Consider the following 22,973-nt stretch of genomic DNA (forward strand, 5'->3'; position numbering starts at 1 on the left):
CTTTGTGCCAGGCCATGCTGAGGCCCAATGTATCCTCTACCTATATGCCACCATGGCTACTCTCTCCATGAGCTCATTATGCTAGTTCCACGGTGGACAATGATGGTGTTCGTGTCATGTTGACAGGCGAAGTCATTTTGCCTGCTTGGTTTTTCAGGGCCCCTTCCAGGGTGGATCTTTCTGGGTAGGTATGAATCTGCTACAAAAATCTTAACACCTCCTGACTACTGCTAAATCTATAGCTACATGTCTGTACCCTAGCACATCTTTTCTCTGACTCCCCAGTCCTTTCATTTCCAGGCCCCTGACCAGTTGGTGAGGCCCTTGGCCACCTTAGGTCACTTATCCTTCCACACAGGGTAGATGACCAATTGCAGTCATGACAACTCTGCCCAATACAATGATCTTTTTCCACTTACTCCCTTTTCAAAGTCATCCCTGAAGAGGAATGTTATGTAGTCATCTTCCACGTTGGGTTTGAACCCAAACACCAATCCTTCCCATCTATACACAAAATGTAGGCATTTTATTCCCCCTTCAGCTGGTTGAACAACAACCAGCTGAGTGCATATATACCATGTGGGTATATATGCAAGCTGAGTGAAATTCACTGGTGCCATGCCCCCTGGGCCATGTTAATTTGCTCTAGCAGTGATAGCACATCTGACCCAGAGCTACAATAAGAGATTCTATTGGGTAGAGCTTCATGTAACCTACAGTCATTCTTCAGGATCAATACATTTTCTGCATATGATTTACATGGGAACTGATAGGGTCAACCACTGTGGCATCTTTTAGCCTTTAATGGTGGCACTTATGTCCACCTGCCCACCCAGAATACAATATTGTCTTTGATTTGCTATGCTGGCCAAGGATAGAGGGGCATTTAAGAGGCTTCTACCTGCAGCACGATGATAACAGCTCTTATTCCACATGCCAAGGACTCTATGAGGATGTTATTCTAACTGCCAAAATACCCATCCCAATTACATACCTGACCCCTGGCTTGGACTGCAGACCACCGAACCCACAGTAAGCTGTATGTCAGCTAGGACTCCACTTATTGCCTGATATCCCAATGCTCCCACTATAACAGTATCCATGATAATGTTCTGGAGCTATGGGTACCAATGTCAATGCAGACACTACTCGTATATCCAACAATCCTCTCAACTACAGGCATTTCTCTCTCTAGCATACAGACTCCAAAGAAAATGGCTAAAGGTTTCTTGGGGGAAGAACTGGGATAATCATTACATTATATATCTTTCATGATGTTGGTATGTCCTTCCTCCTAGGAACTCAGTGATATCTTTAGTCAACAGATTCTGTATCTGAAAATTAGCTTTGTTCCAGAAACTGAACAGGGATCATGATTTTATATTGGTGCAACCATTCTCATCTCCCACTCCTCCGTTTTGGCTTTTATCTGTTTGTACATATTAAGCAGCACATTCTTTAGTTACATTTTGCCACCTGAGATACTGTGATCTGTTCCCACCTCAAAAATCCCTACAGGCAAATCCCTTTAGCTGTTTCTCCAACCTTGGCAATTTTTATGGTAACTGTGGTCCCATAACTTCTGGCTGTTAAGTACAGCCACCTGGCCTCTGTAACTTTGAGGGACCTTATTATCCCCATGGCTGTTAACAAGCACTAATGTGTGACAATCTGTTCTATCATCAAACTGGTCTGCAGAGGAGACACACAACTGTAATCGTTAGACATGACATTGCCCTTGCACCAGTGCATTCTTGATGGCTCTTCCGGCCTCATATAATATATACAATGTAACATACCCATTCTCTCAGCCTGTTCTGCCAACTTCCATGGTAAAGAAAAGTATTTCCACTTTACCCAGGGTGTGCTATTACTTTCTCCGTTTTTAAGTGTCGCCCCAGCAGTAAGTGTGCCACATCTCCTGGGGTCCTTGTCAGGGTGACAAGGTGGGGTCCTTGTCAGGGTGACAAACCCCCATCAAGAAAATGCCCCCAAGTAAATCATTATCCAGATTTACATGTAGCCCCCATTATCAAATAACCATCTCACAATCCAATCCCCAGGTACATTCCCCTGGTTTTTGCTATTATGTGTTATGTAATTCTTACAGCTACTTTAGTATGTAATCTCATTCCTCCTTTATCACACTTTGTACATCATCAGCCAGATTACACTGAGTATGGCACAGCAGCCCAAGATAGAATTTAGGACAGTGAGGAAGAGAAATGGGGACAGATCCTTGAGGGAGCTGCAGAGCCAGTATCTCCAGAGGGATCCACTCGATGTCACCATTTCATGTGTTATAGTCCGGGTTTTTCCACCTGAGCACTGACAGCATAACAGATTTGGTCTGGAGGAGGATGTACAAGACTCTGGAGCTCTTGGACTCTTATCTAATCCTGTGATTGTTCCTTAGCTACGATTTGTTTCCTTCCAGGAGATAAGGGCCACTTGTGTCAAATCATTTCCCTAGGAATTGATTTCTTTATAGAAATTCTGAGATGCATTCCTTGCACCTTCACCAAAAATCTCCCTGCACTGTTCGTCTTGGTTATTATATCTCTTTTGATAGCAGTAAGCGTTGTCACTGCAGGGAATCCCATCCTGCACACATCCATCTTCTGGGCACTGATGGGATGTCCCATTGAACCACTCTGGAAGGTCACATTCATTGACCTGATGTCTACAGAGTTCCCCCGACGGCATGAACTTGCAGTCTCTGCAACAAAGCCCAAAAGCACAGGCAGCCCCAGGCCTCAGAGTGCAGCTCAACAGACAGCAGGGATCATTTAGACGATGGAGTAGGTTCCAGTCACACTCTCCTTCTTCACCAACTAGGTTCACATAATACTGCAGCCTAAAAATATTCCCAGGATACGGATGAGGGAAAATACATGGGTTATCATTCTGAAAGTACTGCCCCAAAACTGGGCATAACTGCAGTTGCTGAATTAAGTTGACACTTGTTTGGAGGGAAACATTATGTACCACTCGAGCTCACACACACGCCCTTCAGTGTCATGCTGTATACCTAAATTATGACCAAGCTCATGAGACACAGTAAATGTAAAAGAATACAGACGGTTGTCTTCGAAAACATCAACTCCACAATTAAAAGGATGCTGACATATTCCTCCAATGTATGCAACACCAAACTTTATGCCAAATGATTTTTTTATGAAAAGATGGGCACCATCATTGCACTCAGGCATCAAGTTGGCTATATTAATAGTTTCACGGCACAAATTCCTCCACAGGTTGATCTGTCATTGTTGAGAACTGGGCTTCCATTATTCCAGACTTCAGCTGCAGTCAAAATTACATCAACCTTGAAAGATGACACAGATATCTATTATATTGAGAACATCAATTACTTCATGCTGCACTACTGACACACGTTAGTTCCGGAGTAAAGGTATCGGAAGTGGTACAGGACCACTACAAGCTAAAGAAATCACAAGTGAGTCCACCAGCCCACGTAAGAACTTTGCATTAGAGTGGAATCATACAACTTTTGCAACTCCAGCTGGTATGCAATTTTCTCTTCTGTTAATCCACATCTCACAGGTGGGAACTGTAAATCAACGGTGTCTATCTTATACACCAGGGGCAAGGGGTGGGGAAAGAGCAGGCTTCCAGAAAAAGACATGAAGGAGAGTCGTCATAGGTGGATAACTATTGAACGTGGATGGTGGATTCATAAGGATTCATTACATACTATTCTCTAAACATGTAAACTGGCATGAAATTTTCCATATTAAAGACTGATATCTGACTCCCCAGTTTCTCCTCCACCCAAAAATCTATTGATAACCTATCTTCAACAAGTATGTGGACAACCCATCCAAAAAGCACCATTTTTGGTCCCTTTACTCAGTTTGTTTCATCTCCTTTTATTTTGCAGACATGTTATCTATCCCTAGCCTCCATTCTGTTTGAAGTTAGCAATCAAAGTAAGCCCCATTTTAAGGGACTCATTAGTTTTGAAAGACGCCCTCCAATGAAGACAAATTTTTATTTTATAATGCATTCTTATCTACAGAAAATACCTGGATGGATCTCCAAGGAGGCAGCAGCCACACTGATGGAGTAATAGGGAATGGGGCTGCTGTTTGGGGGCAAGACAAACAGCTCAATTGCCTCTAATCACACCATGAAGGCAGCAGCATTCTCTCTACCCATCCCAGCTGCATCATGTTCTCAATTAAAAGAGATTCATTTTGGTTATAAAAATATAGATTCTATTCTACTTTTTACAGGGCTGCTGAGGTAACTGAAATCTCTAGAGAAAGCTGGACGGAGGGGTTTAAACCTAGAGTCAGTTCCTTAAAATGTTCAAAAGACCACAATTCAAGTGGACTTACATCATTCCTATCGAAAACATTAATTTTAGCTCAGGTAAAAGCTAATCTTGCTCATTCACTGACTTTCAGTTAAAAGTATCAGTAATTGCTTAATATTTGAAAGCAAAAGTTAAAACAAACCTGGAGCACTTTTGAACACATACTGGTGGCCTGAATACTCTAGATAAGAATATAGATGGGATCAGCAGTATAAGGCAAGAGAAATAATATCTTCATCATTGGGATGTCAAGAACACCTGTATACATCTGGATACTTTTGCAGAACTAATGGATGGCTACCAAAAATGAAGAATACTAGATGAAGCCTCTTGGAGAAAGCATCTCTGACAGAGGCGAAATCTTCATTACGAGATCTCCTCTCCATGTCTTTCTTCGTGATATCCTCAAACTGAGGGTATTAAGATGAGAAAGCGTTCACTGGAAGAGGATTATATGATGTGGTAATAACAGAAAAGTTTATTGCCAAGATTCTTGGCAATAAACACCAGTCTTTGTCACCGCTGCATTACTCCCTAGACAAACTCTGAAGGAACATCATAACCATTAATTATGTGAACTGGTGTCACACCAGAGCCTTTCCTTCTAACATTACCAGCACTTCAAGCAATGTGTGAATCTTCCTCCGCACCAGTCATTAGCTCTTTCTTCTATTTCCAGCAGCTACTTCAAACTCCTCAAAACCCATATCTTACCACGTCTCCTCCACTCAGTCAGTCATGGCCTATATCAGTGTTTCTCAAACTTGGGTCACAAACCATACAGGGTCATGAAATCGATGTAGTGAGCCACAGCTGAACAAAATACAAAAAAAGGTATCAGACAGGTTCACACAGAAAATGTCACCTGCTATTAGCTGTCACCACAGAAGCTATGGCAGCATTTTGCTGATAGCTTCTTATGCTGATTATCAACTATTTTGTAAACTCCAAAACTAGAATTTATACTTTGTCTATGAAGCTGGAGCTGAGACTCTGGATGGTGTTATTTCTTCATTGCTATTTGGCTTCCTGAAATTTTATCAAGAAGGGTACTCGCTAGAGGGAGAAGAAAAGATAAAAGGGGAGGACAAGGGACTTGTCCTACCTGCCTACTGTTACGACTGTGAATCCCCAGCAATGGGGCCTTGCTCTGGTGGTGAGGGTTGGTTACCACAATCCCAGAACCAGCTTCATCAAGCCCTGCCAAAGGTACGAATACCTGGTTGACAGTGCACCCTCCCCAGAAGTCTGAGAACCAGACATGTACAGCCAAGCTCTTATACCCTAGGCAACCCACACCAGCCTTTCTCAGATGTTCCCGGCCACTCCACAAAGTGCCTTGATAGAAGCCCCACACATACAGCACCTCTCTGCAAGATCTGAGTCCGAGTTTTGGAGGAACTTCTTCCAAGTCCCTAAGAAACCAGCACCAACTCAGCATTACCTTAGAAGAGGCACAGCTAACGGTGCCACAAAGCCCCTTTCTGAGTCCCTAAATTACCAGCATCACCCGGGCAAGGCCCTATCTTCTACAGTTCCGTTCTAGATTTATGAGGCCCATTACAACAGCTTCCATGTTATAACCCTAACTTCCCTTTGTTCCCCCATTCTTAGGGAGTAGATCTCCTTCTGGCAACTCACACCTCTGTGTACCTCAGTGTTCCCTTTTTATCTTTTCAGGTCTCTAGCACCTTTTCAAGAATTCCCTGTATTAATTATTCTTGGTGTTTTTTTTCTCTTTTCTGGACCAGATCTTGGCAGATATAGGACTTGGTACCAAGAGTGCTGCCAAGAGAGACCAACAACATGAAACTTTGGGATTGGTTTGGACCTGTCGTGGCTTTAACACACTGCTGAACTCCTGTCCAATGGGGAATGGGCATGTAGCGGCATCACAGTTAATTAAATTGCCACCCAATATTGATTGTGATGAAGTGCCCTATTGAAGCAAGTGTGTGGGGGACCAAGCGAGGGCTGTGATGATGTAAGTAGCTCAAGGACCGAGGGGCAGTGTGGCCATGAAGTCTACTGGAGAAATTTGCACAACGAATCTCAAGATTCTAAATTCTCAGCTCAGAGAGCTGATAATGATCTCTCCTTTGTTTTAGGCGCAGGGTCAACCTCACAGAAAATCAGATTTTAATTATGGACTTACAGAATCACAACGTAAGTTGAAGACACAGATTTGCCAAGACTCATGTGGGAAAGTTAGGACAGTGGCTGAAAAGGGGAAAAACCTTGATACTTGCAAAGGGGAATTCCAGCTGGACTTCATTGATTCTGAGTATCTACAGCTGCCCAAGTATCCCTGGGTCTCCTTTACTAGAAGGAACCTAGACCTCTCCTGTCTGAGAAGTCTGCCACCTCTGGCCTGAGACCCTGTAATTAACTCAGGTACCCTGCAAGGGGATGCCTAGTCTCCTCTAAACATACTTCTACCACCCTGTATTGGTTCTGAATGCAAATCAGAATCAAACTCAACATGTTCCAGAGGAACAAGTTCAATGTCTGAATTGAGAAAACTTCTACTCCAAAATAATGACAATATTTTACTAATTTATATTGGCAAAATTAAGGAAACAAGCCATATTAATTACTAAAAAGGATGTAGTTACATCTTTTGATATAGTTACATCTATCTGTCAAGATCTAGTTCAGAAAAGAGAAATACCTACCAGATGTAGTTACAAAGATAAAGACATATTTAATATGACAAAATTCAACAGGAATGTGTATCTGCTTAACAGCTTCAAAATACATAAACCAAATGTTGAGAGAACAAAATGGAGAAACAGAAAAATCCAAAATCTACTTTGTAGATATTAACACACTTCTGTCAGCAACTGATTGAACAATCAGACCCCAAAATAATAATAATAATAATTAGTAATGTTTATGAAATAAAAGGTTTAAGGTTAATCAAATTAACCTAGCTGACACATGTAAAATACTGTACCCAACAATTGCAGAATACTCATTAGGTTTAAACTCGCTCAGGCCTCACCCAAGTGCTGATTCCCCAGAAGGCCCCCTCTACCAGATAGCCTACAACCTGCACTTGGAGAGCCACATCCCGCAGCACTTGTCTACAGTCTAAAAACCTCCTGGTTTCCAGACAACTACCAATGTTCACCTACTACACAAAGCAGCGTGCCCTCCAGGAGAATCAGCTCTTTGTCCAGAATAACTATCATGGTTATATAGAGGGGTCCCGGAGTCAATGATTGTCCTCTGTACATATTTGGGGGCCTTTCAAGGGATGTTACAGCTAAAAATTCACTTGTGAAATCGAGCCCATAAAGCCCTCTACCACATTTGAACACCAATTGCATAAGACAGACAGTTAACGAGACTTAATTCCCACCCATGTGGCTTAATGGAAGAGGAAATACATCAGAAACTGGAGTTGGAGGCAGAGAACTCAAAACTGCCACAAAGTTCCCAGAGCTGGTGGACCTACTGGCCCTTTGTACAGTTGGTCCTAGTGGTGGACGATAGTTTCAATTACTCAGAATGTCTCAAAAGCAACAGAAGAAACACATATTAAACATGACTCCATCTGTGTACAGCTAGGTCTCAACATTTCTTTAACTGGAAAAATCTTATACAATACAGAAAATGAGACATTTCATAAAAGCAAAAGACAAAGATGAGAAATTATTCAACCACTTAACATAATAAAACACCATTTTTTGCTACTTAATTAGCACTAAAAACAAGTGGTAGTAGTGAGATTCTGGAGAACTTGGTATTTTCATACCTCGCTATTAGTAACAAGTGATCCAAACCTTTTGAGAAAAACAACTTGGCAATATGGACTAGGAGCAAAAAAGTAGATTCCAGTGATTCTACCACGGGGACTCTATCCTAAGGAAATAAACGCTAAATACTGAAAAGTCATTATACACAAATGTAAACATGCGGCCTTATTTTTAAAATAATGCAAATTGGGGAAAACCTAAGTAGAACACATGAAGATTTTAAGGAAACACAATCACAGGAATTCCTCAGTCACTAAAATAAATGCTCTATAAAAATAAAAACTAAGTAAACATGGGGAAGTGCTTACAACAGACATCATAATATGTTAAAGTAAAATTATGTGAACAATTATAAACTGGTTTCTAAAATATCTATGCACAGAAAAAGAAGAGAGAAAATTCACAACACATTATAGCATTTGTAGGGTGACAGTGTAGATAAGTGAGTTTTTTTCCATTTCTTTATCCTTCAAATTGTTGGTAACTTTATTATTTTAATATTGAGGAATATACAACTAACATAAGAAAATAAGCTTAGTTACTATTTTCACATCAATCCTTTGTGTTTACAAAGAGCATCTGGAAACACCTTGGAGAGAGAAACACGGGATAGAAGGTGATGATAATTTATACAAATACCTTTATTTGGTTTTAAATGTAGCAATACAAATAAGGAGGCTGCTCCAGTCCAAGGGGAAAGGTTACAAAAGATACATGAAAACATTCCTATCTAAAGCATGAGGGTCCTTACATCCTTTCTTAAAGAACAAGTACATCCTGTACAAATGAGAGGGTTTTGACAAAAATTTTGAAGTTCAAGAGCCCGGCACAGTGATGAGGTACAATAACGGACAAGGGAAGTCTTGCAAGCTTCTCTCTTGTCCAATACTCACTGAAGTCTCATCCGTTTTTCAGGTGGGCCTTTAGTGCTCACTGTCTGTTGGATGTTCTTTGTAGTCTCCTTCTCCTCAGATTTTACAGTTTCTGGTATAGGTTCTGCCTCTTTCTTTGTCTGATCCACTACACATCAAAAGAAAGTATTTTTTGGAGGGGCAGAAGGATGGAGATGAGACCAATTTAGACAACACTTAATGTGAATGGTTGAGGCGCTCAAATTCATTTAGAACTGCGTATCTCAAGTTCTAAATTTAGCTGTTTCACCGGGCAGATGTATAACAACCCATTTACCCAAACAAATTTTTGATACTAGACAAAAACACAAGATTGCAATAAGATACTACACATAACCAAAATACCAGGGGAGTCAAAAAAGAAGTATACACATTTTAAGAGATGTTATCTATTTATTACTTTTCGAAGTTGAATTATGGTAGCAATGTATATAGTATGACGTTCGCTCAAAAGATGGTGTTAATCAAATGAATGCAAGCGTCACCATGCGACAGGCAGGACAGTCAAAGAAAATGGCAGAAGCACAGTTGTTCGAGGAGCGCAAGACCATTTTGAAGTGGTATTTGAAATTCGAGAGCGTTGTGCAAGTACAACGACAATGGAGGTGTGAGTGTGTAACAGCACCTCCAACACGCCTAACCACTGCACGCATTCATGATAAGTTTCAAACACATGGTACTGTGTGAAGAAATTGGAACGGCATTCACAGCAATACAAGTGGACACTCTGTCGATGTTGCTCAAGCAGTAGTTCACCGTAATCAGAAGTGTCTGGACGCTGATGGTAACCACATGGAGCACCTCTTGTAATTGCAGAAGTCAAACGTGACTTGTATTCATTCATCTTTTGTTATTGGTATATACTGAGTATTACAATTTTAATAGTTTTTCCTTTCTTAAAATGTGTATACATATTTTTGCACCCATTATTTTCCATCCCAGTTCACTGGATAGTTCAATACCTCTTTTCAGTGATGAAACAGAAGACCTTTTTCAGCATGCTGAGATTTGAACTAAAACCAACCTGAAATCACCTTGGTTTTCCACACCTCCTCAATACCTACTCTTCCCACTCCATCTTTTAAATTCTAATATCACTACCACAAAAGCATTATCTTTGGGCAATTCAGCCATCTCAAAGGCCAGGAGTAACAAACTACAATGAATCCAGAAGGACAAAACGACCACAGCTCATCTAACATGCTATAGTTGTTACTGATTTGAACAAGCTATTTTGGTCTCATTTCAAGTTTAATAAGAGTATCAGATGAACCATACCTGGGACAGGCTTTTCTCCAGATTTTTGCTGTAATTAAAAAAAGAAAAGGGAAGGAGGAGAAGTAGAGGAAAACAAAGCAGGTTAGACAAGTTTTCTTCTTCATTTCATAATTCTTATTAAAATTACACCTTTATTCAAATTATATTATAAATGACTTCAATGAAGAGGAACCATGTACCATAAAAATTTATCATTTTCTCCTTCTTATTGACTTATTCCAGAAAAGACAAATCTAAAGCTAGAACAAGAGTCAAACATAAATAACCCTTGAGAACCTACAAAGCCCTTTGCTTCTGCACCCAGGCTACAATGATTACAAAAAGCAGCTAAGTAGAATCCAATACACACATACACACATACACAAACACACAAACACACACACACACTCGTATATATACAAACACAATGAAATATTATTCAGCCTTGAGAACAAAGACAATTCTGTCATTTACAAAAAAAAAAAGTGGGGCCGGCCCGATGGCTCAGGCAGTTACAACTCCATGCTCTTAACTCTGAAGGCTGCCGGTTCAATTCCCACATGGGCCAGTGGGCTCTCAACCACAAGGTTACCAGTTCAATTCCTCGAGTCCCATAAGGGATGGTGGGCTCCGCCCCCTGCAACTAAGATTGAATATGGCACCTTGAGCTGAGCTGCCTCCAGATGGCTCAGTTGGAGTGTGTCCTCTCAACCATAAGGTTGCCGGTTCGACTCCCGCAAGGGATGGTGGGCTGCGCCCCCTACAACTAGCAACGGCAACTGGACCTGGAGCTGAGCTGCGCCCTCCACAACTAAGATGGAAAGGACAACTTGACTTGGAAAAAAGTCCTGGACGTACACACTGTTCCCCAATAAAGTCCTGTTCCCCTTCCCCAATAAAAATCTAAAAAACAAAAAGTGAATGAACCTTGAAGGCATTATGCTAAATGAAATAAGTCAGAGAAAGACTAATACTATATCACTTAAGTGGAATCTAAAAAGGCCAAATTCATATAAACAGAAAGTAAGTTTTAGTTACCAGTGGCTGAGGGGGTGGAGGGGACAATCATGGGGAGATGTTATTCAAAGGGTACAAATTTCCAGTTATAAGATAAATAAGTTCTGGGAAGCTAATAATGTACAACATGGTGATTATAGTTAATAATACTATCTTACATACTTGCAAGTTGCTGAGAGGAAATCTTAAATGATCTCACTACAAAAAAAATGGTAATTATGTGACGTGATAGAGGTGTTAGCTAATGCTATGGTAGTAATCATTTTGCAATACATATCAGATCAACACATTGTATACTTTAAACTTACACTACGTTACATGCCAATTATACCTCAATAAAGCTGGAAACAAAGTTTGTCCCTAATTTTTTTTTAATGCTTTTTCAGGTAGTTTGTTGTTAGTGCATAGAAATGCAACCAATTTTTGAGTGTTGATTTTATACCCTACAACATTACTGAATTCATTGATTAATTCTAAGTTTTTTTTAGTGGAAGCTTTAGGGTTTACTATGTATACGATCATGTCATCTGCAGAGACAGTCTGATTTCTTTTCCTATTTGGATGCCTTTTATTTCTTTTTCTTGCTTAGTTTCTCTGGCTAGGACTCCCTCCAGTACTACGTTGGAAAGAAGTGTGAGGAGTTAGCATCCTTGTCGTTTTCCTGATCTTAGAGGAAAAGCTTTGTTTTTCAAAGCTGAGTATGTTAGCTGTGGGTTTGTCACATATGGACTTTATTATGTAGAGGTACATTCCTTTAATACTTAGTTTGTTGAGGATTTTTATCATAGAAGGGTGTTGGATTTTGTCAAATGTTTTTTCTGCATCTTTGAGGTGATCATGTGATTTTTATCCTTTGTTCTGATCATGTGGTGTATTGCACTGATTTACTTTAGTATACTGAACCATCCTTGCATCCGAGGGATAAATCCCACTTGATCATGGTGTATGATCCTCTTCATGCGCTGTTGGATTCGGTTTGCTACTATTTCACTAAGGATTTTTACATCTATATTCATCAGGGATATTGGACTGTAGTTTTCTTTTAGTGTCTTTGTCTTTGGTGTAATGCTGGCCTCATAAAATGAATCTGAAAGTGTTCCTTTCCCTTCAGTTTTTTGGAAGAGTTTGAGAAGAACTGGTGCTAATTCTCTTTAAACATTTGGTAGAATTCACCTGTGAAGTCATCCGCTCCTAGACTTTTACTTGTTGTGAGGTTCGTGATTACTGATTTAATCTCCGTATTCATTTCTGATCTGTTCTGATTTTCTGTTTCTTCATGACTCAGTCTTGGTAGGTTGCATGTTTCCAAGTACTTCTTATAGATTATTCACTTTGTTGGCATATTATTGTTTACAGCAGTCTTGTCTCTTATGACCCTGTTGTTTCTGTGGAATCAGTTGCAATGTCTCCTCTTTCATTTTCTAATTTTATTTATTTTAGTCTTTTCTCTTTTTTGTTAGTCTAGCTAAAGTTCTGTCAATTTTGTTTATCTTTTAAAGAACACCAACTCTTTATTTCATTGAGTTTTTTTTCTATTGTTTTTCTAGTCTCTATTTATTTTTGCTCTAATCATTAATAGGTCTTTCCTTCTGCTAACTCATGTGAAAATTAACATACTCCTGAACAACCAAGGGGTCAAAGAAGAAATCAAGAGGGAAATCAGACATTATATGGAGAGAAATGAAAACACAACATACCAAAACTTATGGGATGCAGCAAAAGCAGTACTAAGAGGGAAGCTGATAGCAATAAATGCCTATATTAAAAAGAAAGAAAGTTCTCAAATAAACTATCTAATTACACCTCAAAGAACTAGGAAAAAAGAACAAACTAAAGACTTTCTGTTTTCTGAGTATATGTTCATTAGCACTCCTTCATGTTTCTGGTTTTGCATGTTCTATTCCCATTTTTTTCTAGGTCCAGCACTGTCCAAAAGAAATATAATGAGAGCCACAAATGCAAGATATATACGTAATTTTAAATTTTCTAGTAGTCACATTCTCACAAAGAAATAGATGAATTTTATGTTTTTAACCAAATATAGCTGAAATATTATCATTTTAACATATAATCAATATTTTTAAATTATCAATATTTTAGTTTTTCTGTACTAAGTCTTTGAATCCAGTGTGGTTTTTCACACTTATATCACAACTCAATATGGACTATCCATGTTTCAAATGCTAATTAGTCACATGTACCTAACGGCTACTATCCTTGGAAGGTCTAGCTGTTCTTCCCCCAGACTCCCTAGCATATACTCTATACTCACTGAGTGAGTGGTCCACCACATCTAACCTCTTACACTCTATAGTGGGTACTCATTACTCTACACACAGCTATAATTTCATTTATTCATCAGATGCTGTTTCATCTTCAAGTGCAATCATGAGATTTCTCTAAACTTGCTTTCCTATCTTGAATTCCAACTGTGTCCTGTAAAGGTCCATAAGAACTAAAACTAACCATGAGAATAACATGTTCACATATTCCATCTCATACCTACTTCAGTTCAAAAGCTCATTTAGTACAATGGCAGGTAGATTTGCGATTGCTGTTGGGACCCCTTCAAATAACATAATGGAATTCATATAACTTATTTATTATTATTCCTCCGTTTATCAGGCCAAACCCTCTACCTCAAATATTCTATTCTTTTATTACAAAAGTTTTAACTATTATGTTGTTTAAGAACTGTATCAGGCTGGAAGGGAGCACATAGCATAAGTTTCATACAGCCTAAGTTTCAGATTCTAGTTTTGTTACCGTCTAGGACACTTCCAGCAAGCAACCTTCTAAAGGAGAATATTGTCTGCCTGCAGTGCTCGTAGTTTGCAAACACTCAAAAGAGCACAGAACAGCGTTAGTTCTATTCCCTTTACCCACTTCCTCCACTAAGTCTTTGTAAACCTCTCCTCTGAGTGAGAGATCATTTTTTAATTAAAGATGAAAATCAAAATTTTAGGTCACATGTAAAATAGTTCTCAATTAAAAAAAAAATGCCAGGAAAAAATGTCAAATCAAAAGTATCATGTATGCTCTCATTACCTGCACAAATCTGGGTGGAAATTTTTGTCTGAGGTCTAGGAGTAAAGCATCCACACGCTGCCTCTGGAAAATAGAGCTTGGTTCTTCTTTCCTTTTGGTTTTAGGTTTGACTTTATCTATTAAAATATGAAGTCCCAATCAAAACATTGCCTAGTTTGGTGTTTTATATTTTACAAATCTTTGTCCAGCATGAATATACTCAAACTTCATTATTTTTAATGGCTGCTAGTTAGAAGTTAATCCCCAAAATGAATTACACACAACATATACACAGAAGTATTCTAATGCTCCCTCTTAAACGAAGTTAACATTCTAACATTTAAAAAGCTGATATGTCTTTTAAAGATACTTTAGTTTTAGTATATAAGCATGGATAGAAAACAGAATTTTAAGTCTAGAATTTTCCATAACTGAAATCACAATCCAGATTATTTTTTCTATATTTTAAGTGTATTAAATGGTCTTTTCCCATAAAACCTAATAGGTGCAAATGGAAAATGCAACTTTCACCACGTTACCATACTCAATTATGAAGACTATAATTCACTGAAAAACAGGACAGACCAAACAACAGAAGATCAAGGCAAGATTAACGATATGTTGTAATTTTCCCTGGGATGGGAGATATTGGGATACTGTCTCTAAATGAAGGGTTCCAGATAAGTTTTACTCCAAACATTTCATTAGGGTAGGGGCAAAGAGCTCTGAGAAATTTACTTAATCAATACAAACTTTCCTACACCCAATGTTGCAGCCTGCACCACTGTTAAGAATAAATACAGCTGTATCTGAGAGACCATTCCACAGGTCTGAATTCTATTTAAAGGCTATTTTTCCATCAATAATTTACTCTGAGTTGCTAATTCTCAGAGAAGGAAATACAGACTATAAATATACTGCTACAGACACATTTCTAGAAGTACTCTTATTGGTAAAATACTGTGTAAAACAAGAAGCAGATTAGCAGCTATGGAAACTAGGAAACCTAGCGTCACAACAGATGATAACATGGAAAGATCAGAAAACAGACTGGTCATCCAGAGATAAGGCTCTAAGAGCATCTCCCTTACTTTTAAGACTGGAGGGATTCAGGTTCCAAATTTCAAGATGATTCAACAGTTAGGTAAGCAAGAAATATTGTTACTCATTCCTCATCAATGATTTTCTCTGCATGCTCCAAATATGTAAAAACCTTGAATCCACTTATCAAAGATTACCACTTACCCTAACAGATTAAAATTTATATCTGCTCCTATAGGAAAGCTATTATCACATCTAGATACATGTATTGTAGCTGTGACAACATCATCATTCATCCTATGAAGAATCTTCCAAAGAAGTAAAACACATTTACAAATCATCAATAGCCATCTTCCTAAAGAAAACAGCTTCATTCTCAGAGCACCAAACAGTATTTTAGTAGGGTCTAGGTGTCTACCTACCTTGCTCTTCATGATCTTTGAAGTGCCACCAATACCCTTTGGAAGGATGATATCGACAGTATGACATAGCTTCATCAAAAGCTGACTGAATGCCATGTACTGCAGTAAGCTTGTAAGAAGAAAATGAATTCTGAATTTTTCATTCGATCAACCAAAATTTCCAAATACAGAAATATTACAATTGCAAAGACAGTAATTCCCTGCTTTTCAGAACCTGAATTTCTATATTGCTGGGGCTGTGGTATACACTTTTAACACGGAGATGGCCCAGAGTAACCAATGCTCAAAACATTCTAATACTCAATGCTTTATACCAACTTACACAAGGGAGAGGAGCTCCTGTTTGATTCTTGGAAGCAAGTAGCTCAATTAAATGTTTTCTTTAGTAGTTAAAGAATGTGAAGACACTTACCACTCTAGAGTTTATAACTGATCCCAAGTCTGGTGCCTGATAGATCACTCCAGCAATGATATAGTAATCAGCCAGTGGGACAACTAAAGCAGTGGGGGAAAACAACAAGTTTATGAATATAGCTATGTACACAAGCTACTAAATAGATTTCCATTAAAAGAACAACTAAAATTTGACATTCTTCCATATTAAAGCTTAAGGCAGGGTCTGGCATTTCCTATTTCTGTAAATAAAGTTATATTGGAAAAAAGCGACACCCATTCATTTTCGTTATTATCTAAGGTTGCTATGGCACAATTAAAATAGTTGTCCCAGGGACCATGAGGCCCACAAAGCCTAAAAAAATTACTCTCTGAACCTTCACAGAAAAAGTTGGCCAATTCTTGCCCTAGATCAGTGCTTCTCAAACTTTAATGTGTATCTGAATCACCTGAGTATCTTGTTAAAACCAGATCTTACTTATAAGAAGGGTGCATTTCTAACAAGTTCCCAAGTGATCTAATGCTGCCATCAGTCAACCACACTTCGGGGAGTAAGACCTTAGAGCAAAAGAGATTTAGGGCCCAGGGTGAAGATATCAGATGTGCTGAACTTGCCTCTGTGTCCCAGTCCTGGGTCCTAAGGAATAAAACAGCTGCTAGTGAGGCTGGTGCCATTTTGTGTAGCTTCTGTACCTTGAACCCTCTCATCATGGAAATCTTGTCCCTGGTCTTGCCTTTGTTCTGAAGTTCTCTTTTTCTCTGGGCTGAGACTCTAGATCTTTGATTTTCAAACTAAATTTAAATTCTTGACTCTGGAACTACAACTTAACAAGTCATTCTCTAGAATCAATACCAGGATGAAGGTTGTTTCTAAATGTCTTGATGAGAGTATCTATCTAATTAAGAGATGTAATGGATCGTGTCTACAAATAGGTGACTCTTTGATTCAAAATCAAATCTAAATTCTATACTCTTTTGTGTGATTTCTACAGCAAGTTTTTGTTTGGTAATATAACCCAGGTAAGAGTTTTGGTTGAATGTGGCAATGAGGACTTTCAACCCTCTATGAATTTGGTACAACTGCATCTACCATGTATTTTGCAACAGAATTACACTCAGTGGACTGAGATGAGAAGAAAGGTGACTTAGGATGCTCGAGGTTCAGTTGGAATCCCAACAACTGTGCTCACAGGAAGAGGTGGTTTCAATACAGCAAGTTGCTGTTAGAGCGTGCAGAGTTGTTCTTGGGCATGTTGAAAGACTCCTGGTGCCCAACTATGTGACTTGTGGAACTTGGCTTGTTACCTAAATGATAAAGCTATGCCTACTGCACCAGCCTGCGTAGACAAATTATACAAATAATGATTATAGTGGAAACCTGATTTCCTTCAGAATCTGGAATTTTAGCAAGCAAAGGATGCCTACATTAGCCCTCAACAAAAATTCTGGACTCAGAGTCTCAAATGGACTTCTCTGAACAGGCATATTACCCACATGGGGCTGCATTTCACTGCTGGAGGGTATACTTGGTGTGGCCCCTCACTTTCCGATGGAAAGTATCGGAAGCTTACACATGGATTCCTACAGATCCCACCTGAAACAGCTTTTTCCCTTATTGATCTGGCTGTGTATCCTTACAGTGTTGCCATAACAAATCTTAGACATGACTGACTATATGCTGAGCCTGCTCAGTCCTCCTAGTAAAGCACTGAGCATGTGCTTTGGGGATCCCCAAAACAGAACCCAATCCAAAAGGAGGAAGAAGAGGAGGAGGAGCAGGGGGAGGAGAACACAGCGCTCAGAAAGTAAATAAATCATGGTATTTTAAGAAAATAATGCCTGAAGTTTACCATTTTACCTTGGGTAGGGGACTGCCGCTGTTGCTTCCGAATGATAAAAAGAATGGGCTCTTGAGCATGTAAAAGGATGTATTCCACTCCAACCATTTGACTGAAAACAGAATAGACATCCAGAGATCTATGAATGCCCTACAATTCTGTTGAACATTCATATTATTATATAAAAGTATAGCAACATTGTAAATAGGATTAAAACTGCCAGTGTTTGATATTAAAAACGGGCTGTTTAATAAAACTGACAATTTCCCAGGTAGGTGGAATAAAGATTTGGTTCTTAGACAACAAAATTCCTTTACAAAAATTCATGAACTTAAACCTGAGTATTTTCAGTCATGAAAGTACACGGAAGAGCATGTTTCCAAAAAGGCAACCAAGATACCATGAAGCTTCCTGACCAAGGCAATCTATAAATATACGTAAAAGATAAAAATATACTTGAAGATTATACATGCCTTAACCATATATGTCAACAATACATTCTACCCAACTGGAAAACAAAAATCTTATCCTTGCCCCAACACATTTTTGATCTGACAGACTGTTTAAAAGCAACAATAAGTTGTCTTAATAGTTATATTTGTCTCATAATAAAAGTTATTTAAAATACCATAGAAATTTAATTTCATGAATTCACCCTGATGTTTAGTTGACAGATAAAAAACTTTATCACACAGTTGTTTCAAAAACTTTCGTAACAGTAATAAATTCTTAATTATTTAGCATCCTACGTCTGAAGAAACTTGCTTTGTACCTGTTTGGCTAAATTTTTTTTATTTGTCAGACAAAGAAAAATCTACTATAAACCAGACTATGGTTTAAGACATTAAGTTAGATGCAGAGGAGACAATAAATATAGTTCTCTGGTTAAGGATAACAGTTGCATTGCTAAATCATTCATCAGATATACATCTAAACCCTATAGCTGTATTTTAATTGGACAGTGATATTTGAAGTTATACAGAAAAGACTTCCTAGGTAACAAGTGACTACTAATAATTCCTTTGCATGTCAAATTTGTTACAAACCCAAACAAAACTCCAATTCTTCTAAAACTCTCTGTACTTCACAACAGCTTGAAAGAACTGTTTATTGCAGAATCTCTAGCTGGAGGATATGCTACTGCCTTACAATAACTTACTTTAAGTGTTCTAATGTTAGCCTTTGCATTTTGACCACTTCATTATTACATGTCCTGTCATAAAAAGGATTACTTCTTTCTGAAAAGTAATCCAGGACACTGCCACTGTTCAAAATGGGGATCCAGGAACTGTCAACCCAAGAGATTCCCAGCAGATTATCTGTAGGAAAGAAACAAAATGATAAAGGATGAGAAAAGAGAAAAAAATCCAATCCAACAAACACTTACCATGTATCTAATGTTGTAGGCACTATGAATAGAAGGATAACATGGATACTAACCTACATCCTCTCAAAATCTAACAGAAGAGGTAAGTATACAAGAAAGCAATGACAATTCAACATGATTAAGTACTATAATAAAGGTATGAATAAATGTGTCATGCGAGCACAGTGGAGGGAGAATACGTTACCTGAGGGAACTAGAATGATTTTTCATGGGGCGAGAAAGAGGTGGGTTTTAGCCCTATATGTTAAAGAATAAATAGAGATTCACCCCCAGAAAAGGAGGGGCAAAATAATTCTAAGCAACGAGAATACATATAAAAGGTAGGAAAACATAAAAGTGTATTATATGTTTGGAGAGTAATTTGATTAGGTGGAGAAGTGAATTTGAACTTTAAAGAGTTCTTTTGAAAAATTGGATTGTACACCTTAAAGCTATGTAACTTTGCTAACAACTGTCACCCTAATAAACTTTAATTTAAAAAAAAAAAGGAAAAACTGGAAACACTGAGTTTTTATATGTTGGCAACTAGGCAATTAATTCAAAAATTTTCAAACACCACCCATGCCGAAGAAAACACATCCATAGCCACCAGTTTGAGACTTCCCAATTAGGGACAGAGAAATAAATTAGGAAGCTATTATTATAGATGAGATAATAATGATGTAAAAGTTAAGGGGCAAATGAGAAGTAGAATGAGCTTAATTACAGCCATACAATTTCATACTTTAGAGAATTAAATCTTAAATTTTTCAAAATGCAAAAAGAAAACTAAAACATGGTAAATAGAGCTAGACACCTTCAATTAATGAGCTTTTATTGGTTACTGACTGCAATGACGTTTCATACACTGACTACTAAACCCCACTGGGCGCGAGTCATAAACATCAAAAAGCCTATATAATACTGGTTGAAGGAAGAAGAATCCTATATTGTAACTGCTTCTGGCATTTTTAAAGAAGTCAGGCCTAATCCAAGGTGACAAGCAGTTGTGAGCAAAATGAATTAAATGATAAAGTAATTATAGAAAGGTAAAATGTGCTGTGTGCATTATAAAATAGAGGAAACAAATGAAGTATGTTAATGACCAAATAAATAATCAGTACAAATCATTAAGACGGTTCATCATAAATGGATCATGATATAACCAACTATATAACAGGCCAGAAAATAACATTTTCAGAAAAAGATTTTCTAATGAAAAGCAACTAACGATAATCATTATTCTCAGCTTGAACTACTACAACCCAGTTATTAGTTTTGTTTAAAGCAAATTTGTTACACATTTCTTCATTTCTTTAGGAATGATTATATAAAAGCATTTGTAGAAGGACAATTTTAGGTTTCTCACTTATAGTGGAAACTGTATCTGGTATCATAATAAGCTATGGACAATAAACTGTTATTACAGATCATTTCCCCAGAAAGAAGAGCAATCAGCAGAAATAAATAAAAGTGTAAGTACAGAGCCTACCTACCAACAATTATGGACAGTCAGTAGCTACGGGCATGAGGTGATGAGGACCTGGTGGAAGGCAATGGCAATGACAGGAAGATAAGGACCAAGCTACCAGTTATCTCTAGACCTCATCTCCTTCCCGCCTCCTCCTCTCTCACTCTGCTTCAGCCATACCCACCTCCTTGCTGTTCCTCTAACACATCTGACACACCCCCACCTTTGAGCCTTTGTAATAACTCTAACAAATCTAAGTAAAAAGTAAAACATTATGAAAGTGAAATAGATGAAAACAGCCTGATGGACTAAATGTTTCTTTTATTCAGTAGCAAGGGTGAGTGTTCCCATAGTCCAAACATAGCTCTCTAACAATCAGCAAATGATGAAATTAGGTACTTGAAACTCTAATTTATAATGAAAGACGCACACATAAAAATATTATACAGAAATGCTGAAGATCACTGGACATTTTAAGTAACTATAAATGAAAATATATTTGTAATAAGTGCGCTAGACTCCACTTTGGTTAATAGAGAAAAGAATCTCAGACACTTCCCTTTAAAAATCATAGTATATTTACAAACAAAACAACCCTATGTAGAAAGTAGGAGCCATATTACAATTAAACATCTTTTGAGGAAAGTCCTTTTTCTTTAATCTGCTGGGGTGTGTACCTACGTACAAAAATTCACATTTCCTTTAAGAAAAAGTACCACAGTTTCAAATGGAAATAACTCTACGTTGAAAGTTTCACACAAGTGTAAGAAGTTGTGTGGGAGCCACCACAACAGTAAAAGATAAAGATATTCGCAGGCACTCTCTCTCGCCAATGAATTTTTCCTGGGAACTTCCATGACACCTCCTCCCAACCTGGAGGAACCTGGTCTGTTTAGAACTACGTTCTCATGTTTCGGCTATTTTTTAATCGCCCTTTCCTTCACTCTTTGGAATCGCAGAGCACAAGTCCTAGGTTATTGGTGTTTTTCCCCAAATTCACTGGAACGGATGTCTGTACGTGAGCTGAGAAGAGACTGTATAGCTTAATGCTACCCGAGATCAAGTAGCAATGAAGGGAATGCTTCCCCCCATATTTATTCACTTGACTCAACGAGTATTTGCGTACCTTTACAGTTCAGCTGTGAAAGAGAAACGACACCTGCCCTCAGTAATTGCCAGGTGTTCGATGGAAAGTATTACAGACTCAAAAATAAAACGGACAGAAGAAAATCTTGGGGACTCATGCCCAGGGACGAATTAGGGCGCGATGTCAGAAATAAGGCGGCCCCCACGCCAAGTGCCAAGACATGAAAGAAATCATGTTGGTTCATTAACCCGCGCACCACTCTGCCCAAAGGCCGTTCCTTCACCAGGACACAACACCCCAATATTTGCTGTAGAAATGTATGTGTGAAACAACCCTGCAGGTTTGAGGGCTCAAAACCCAGAGATTTTTCCAATCGCTTCATTTAGACGCTCCTAAGAGACCTTGGAGGAAAAGGGGGAAACTATGCTATGCAACTTGTCGCCAGACTGAAGCCTTGGGTCGTCCACAGAAACCATTCAAAAGAGCCTGGGAGACATCACAAAAGAACCTGTACCTTGCCCCCGCGAGCTATAAAGCCCCAAACCAGACCCCAGACAGTCAGGAAACAGAGGCTAACAGCACAGATTACCTCGGATGTCTACCGCCGCCATAATTCCCAAAGCGTTCGCGGGTTCTCCTTCCGGCGCAGAGAAAACGTAACAACGTGACGACGGAAGCAGCGGGAGGCAGATCCTAGGGAAACCTGAGGAGATATGCAGGGAGAGGTGGAGACTGCGAGTCCAGGAAAGGAGGGTTGGGAAGGGGAGGAGGCAGGGAGCGCGGGGCCGCGGCTGCGAGGTGGAGGGGGCGGGGAGGACGGGGGCGGGGCGGGGCGGTGGAGCTGGGCGGGGACAGGAGGGCGGAGGGGAGGAGCGACCGGCTGGAAGGAGACAGCGGCGCCCCCGCGCGGTGGGCAAGTGGCAAGGCGTACTACTGAAAAAAAAATTGGGAGACTGAGGGAAAAGGCTGAGCGAGTGATACGCACGCCAACCATTGAGAGATTCGAAGATTCGACCTTGATCTCCTGTGATCGTTTAAAA

At 39.0% G+C, this 22,973-nt stretch overlaps 1 protein-coding gene and 1 pseudogene across 1 annotated transcript; both read right to left on the bottom strand.

The window, feature by feature from the left end:
* Positions 1 to 2,412: 2,412 nt before the first annotated feature.
* On the bottom strand, positions 2,413 to 8,576 carry LOC109448219 (disintegrin and metalloproteinase domain-containing protein 20-like; annotated as a pseudogene).
* A 147-nt stretch (positions 8,577 to 8,723) lies between these two features.
* MED6 (mediator complex subunit 6) lies at positions 8,724 to 22,636 on the bottom strand. The gene is made up of 8 exons (XM_019733344.3): positions 22,523 to 22,636; positions 19,169 to 19,328; positions 18,030 to 18,121; positions 16,191 to 16,273; positions 15,779 to 15,887; positions 14,337 to 14,452; positions 10,293 to 10,320; positions 8,724 to 9,123 (listed from the first exon to the last, which is right to left on the bottom strand). The coding sequence occupies exons 1-8, from the start codon at positions 22,542 to 22,544 to the stop codon at positions 8,993 to 8,995; spliced, it is 741 nt and encodes a 246-aa protein (XP_019588903.1). The 5' UTR covers positions 22,545 to 22,636; the 3' UTR covers positions 8,724 to 8,992.
* Positions 22,637 to 22,973: the final 337 nt, after the last annotated feature.

The sequence above is a fragment of the Rhinolophus sinicus genome, chromosome 3, assembly GCF_057876585.1.
Source record: "Rhinolophus sinicus isolate RSI-liver-muscle chromosome 3, RSI-T2T, whole genome shotgun sequence".
Lineage (NCBI taxonomy): Eukaryota > Metazoa > Chordata > Mammalia > Chiroptera > Rhinolophidae > Rhinolophus > Rhinolophus sinicus.

Excerpts from the sequence above, each read along its gene's own strand:
- MED6 (XM_019733344.3), bottom strand. The coding sequence starts at position 22,544 with ATGGCGGCGGTAGACATCCGAG. Across the intron at positions 18,122-19,168 it reads CTAACATTAGAACACTTAAA|TCAAATGGTTGGAGTGGAAT; the intron begins GTAAGTTATTGT and ends TTCTGTTTTCAG. Across the intron at positions 10,321-14,336 it reads TTCCACCCAGATTTGTGCAG|CAAAAATCTGGAGAAAAGCC; the intron begins GTAATGAGAGCA and ends TTTTAATTACAG.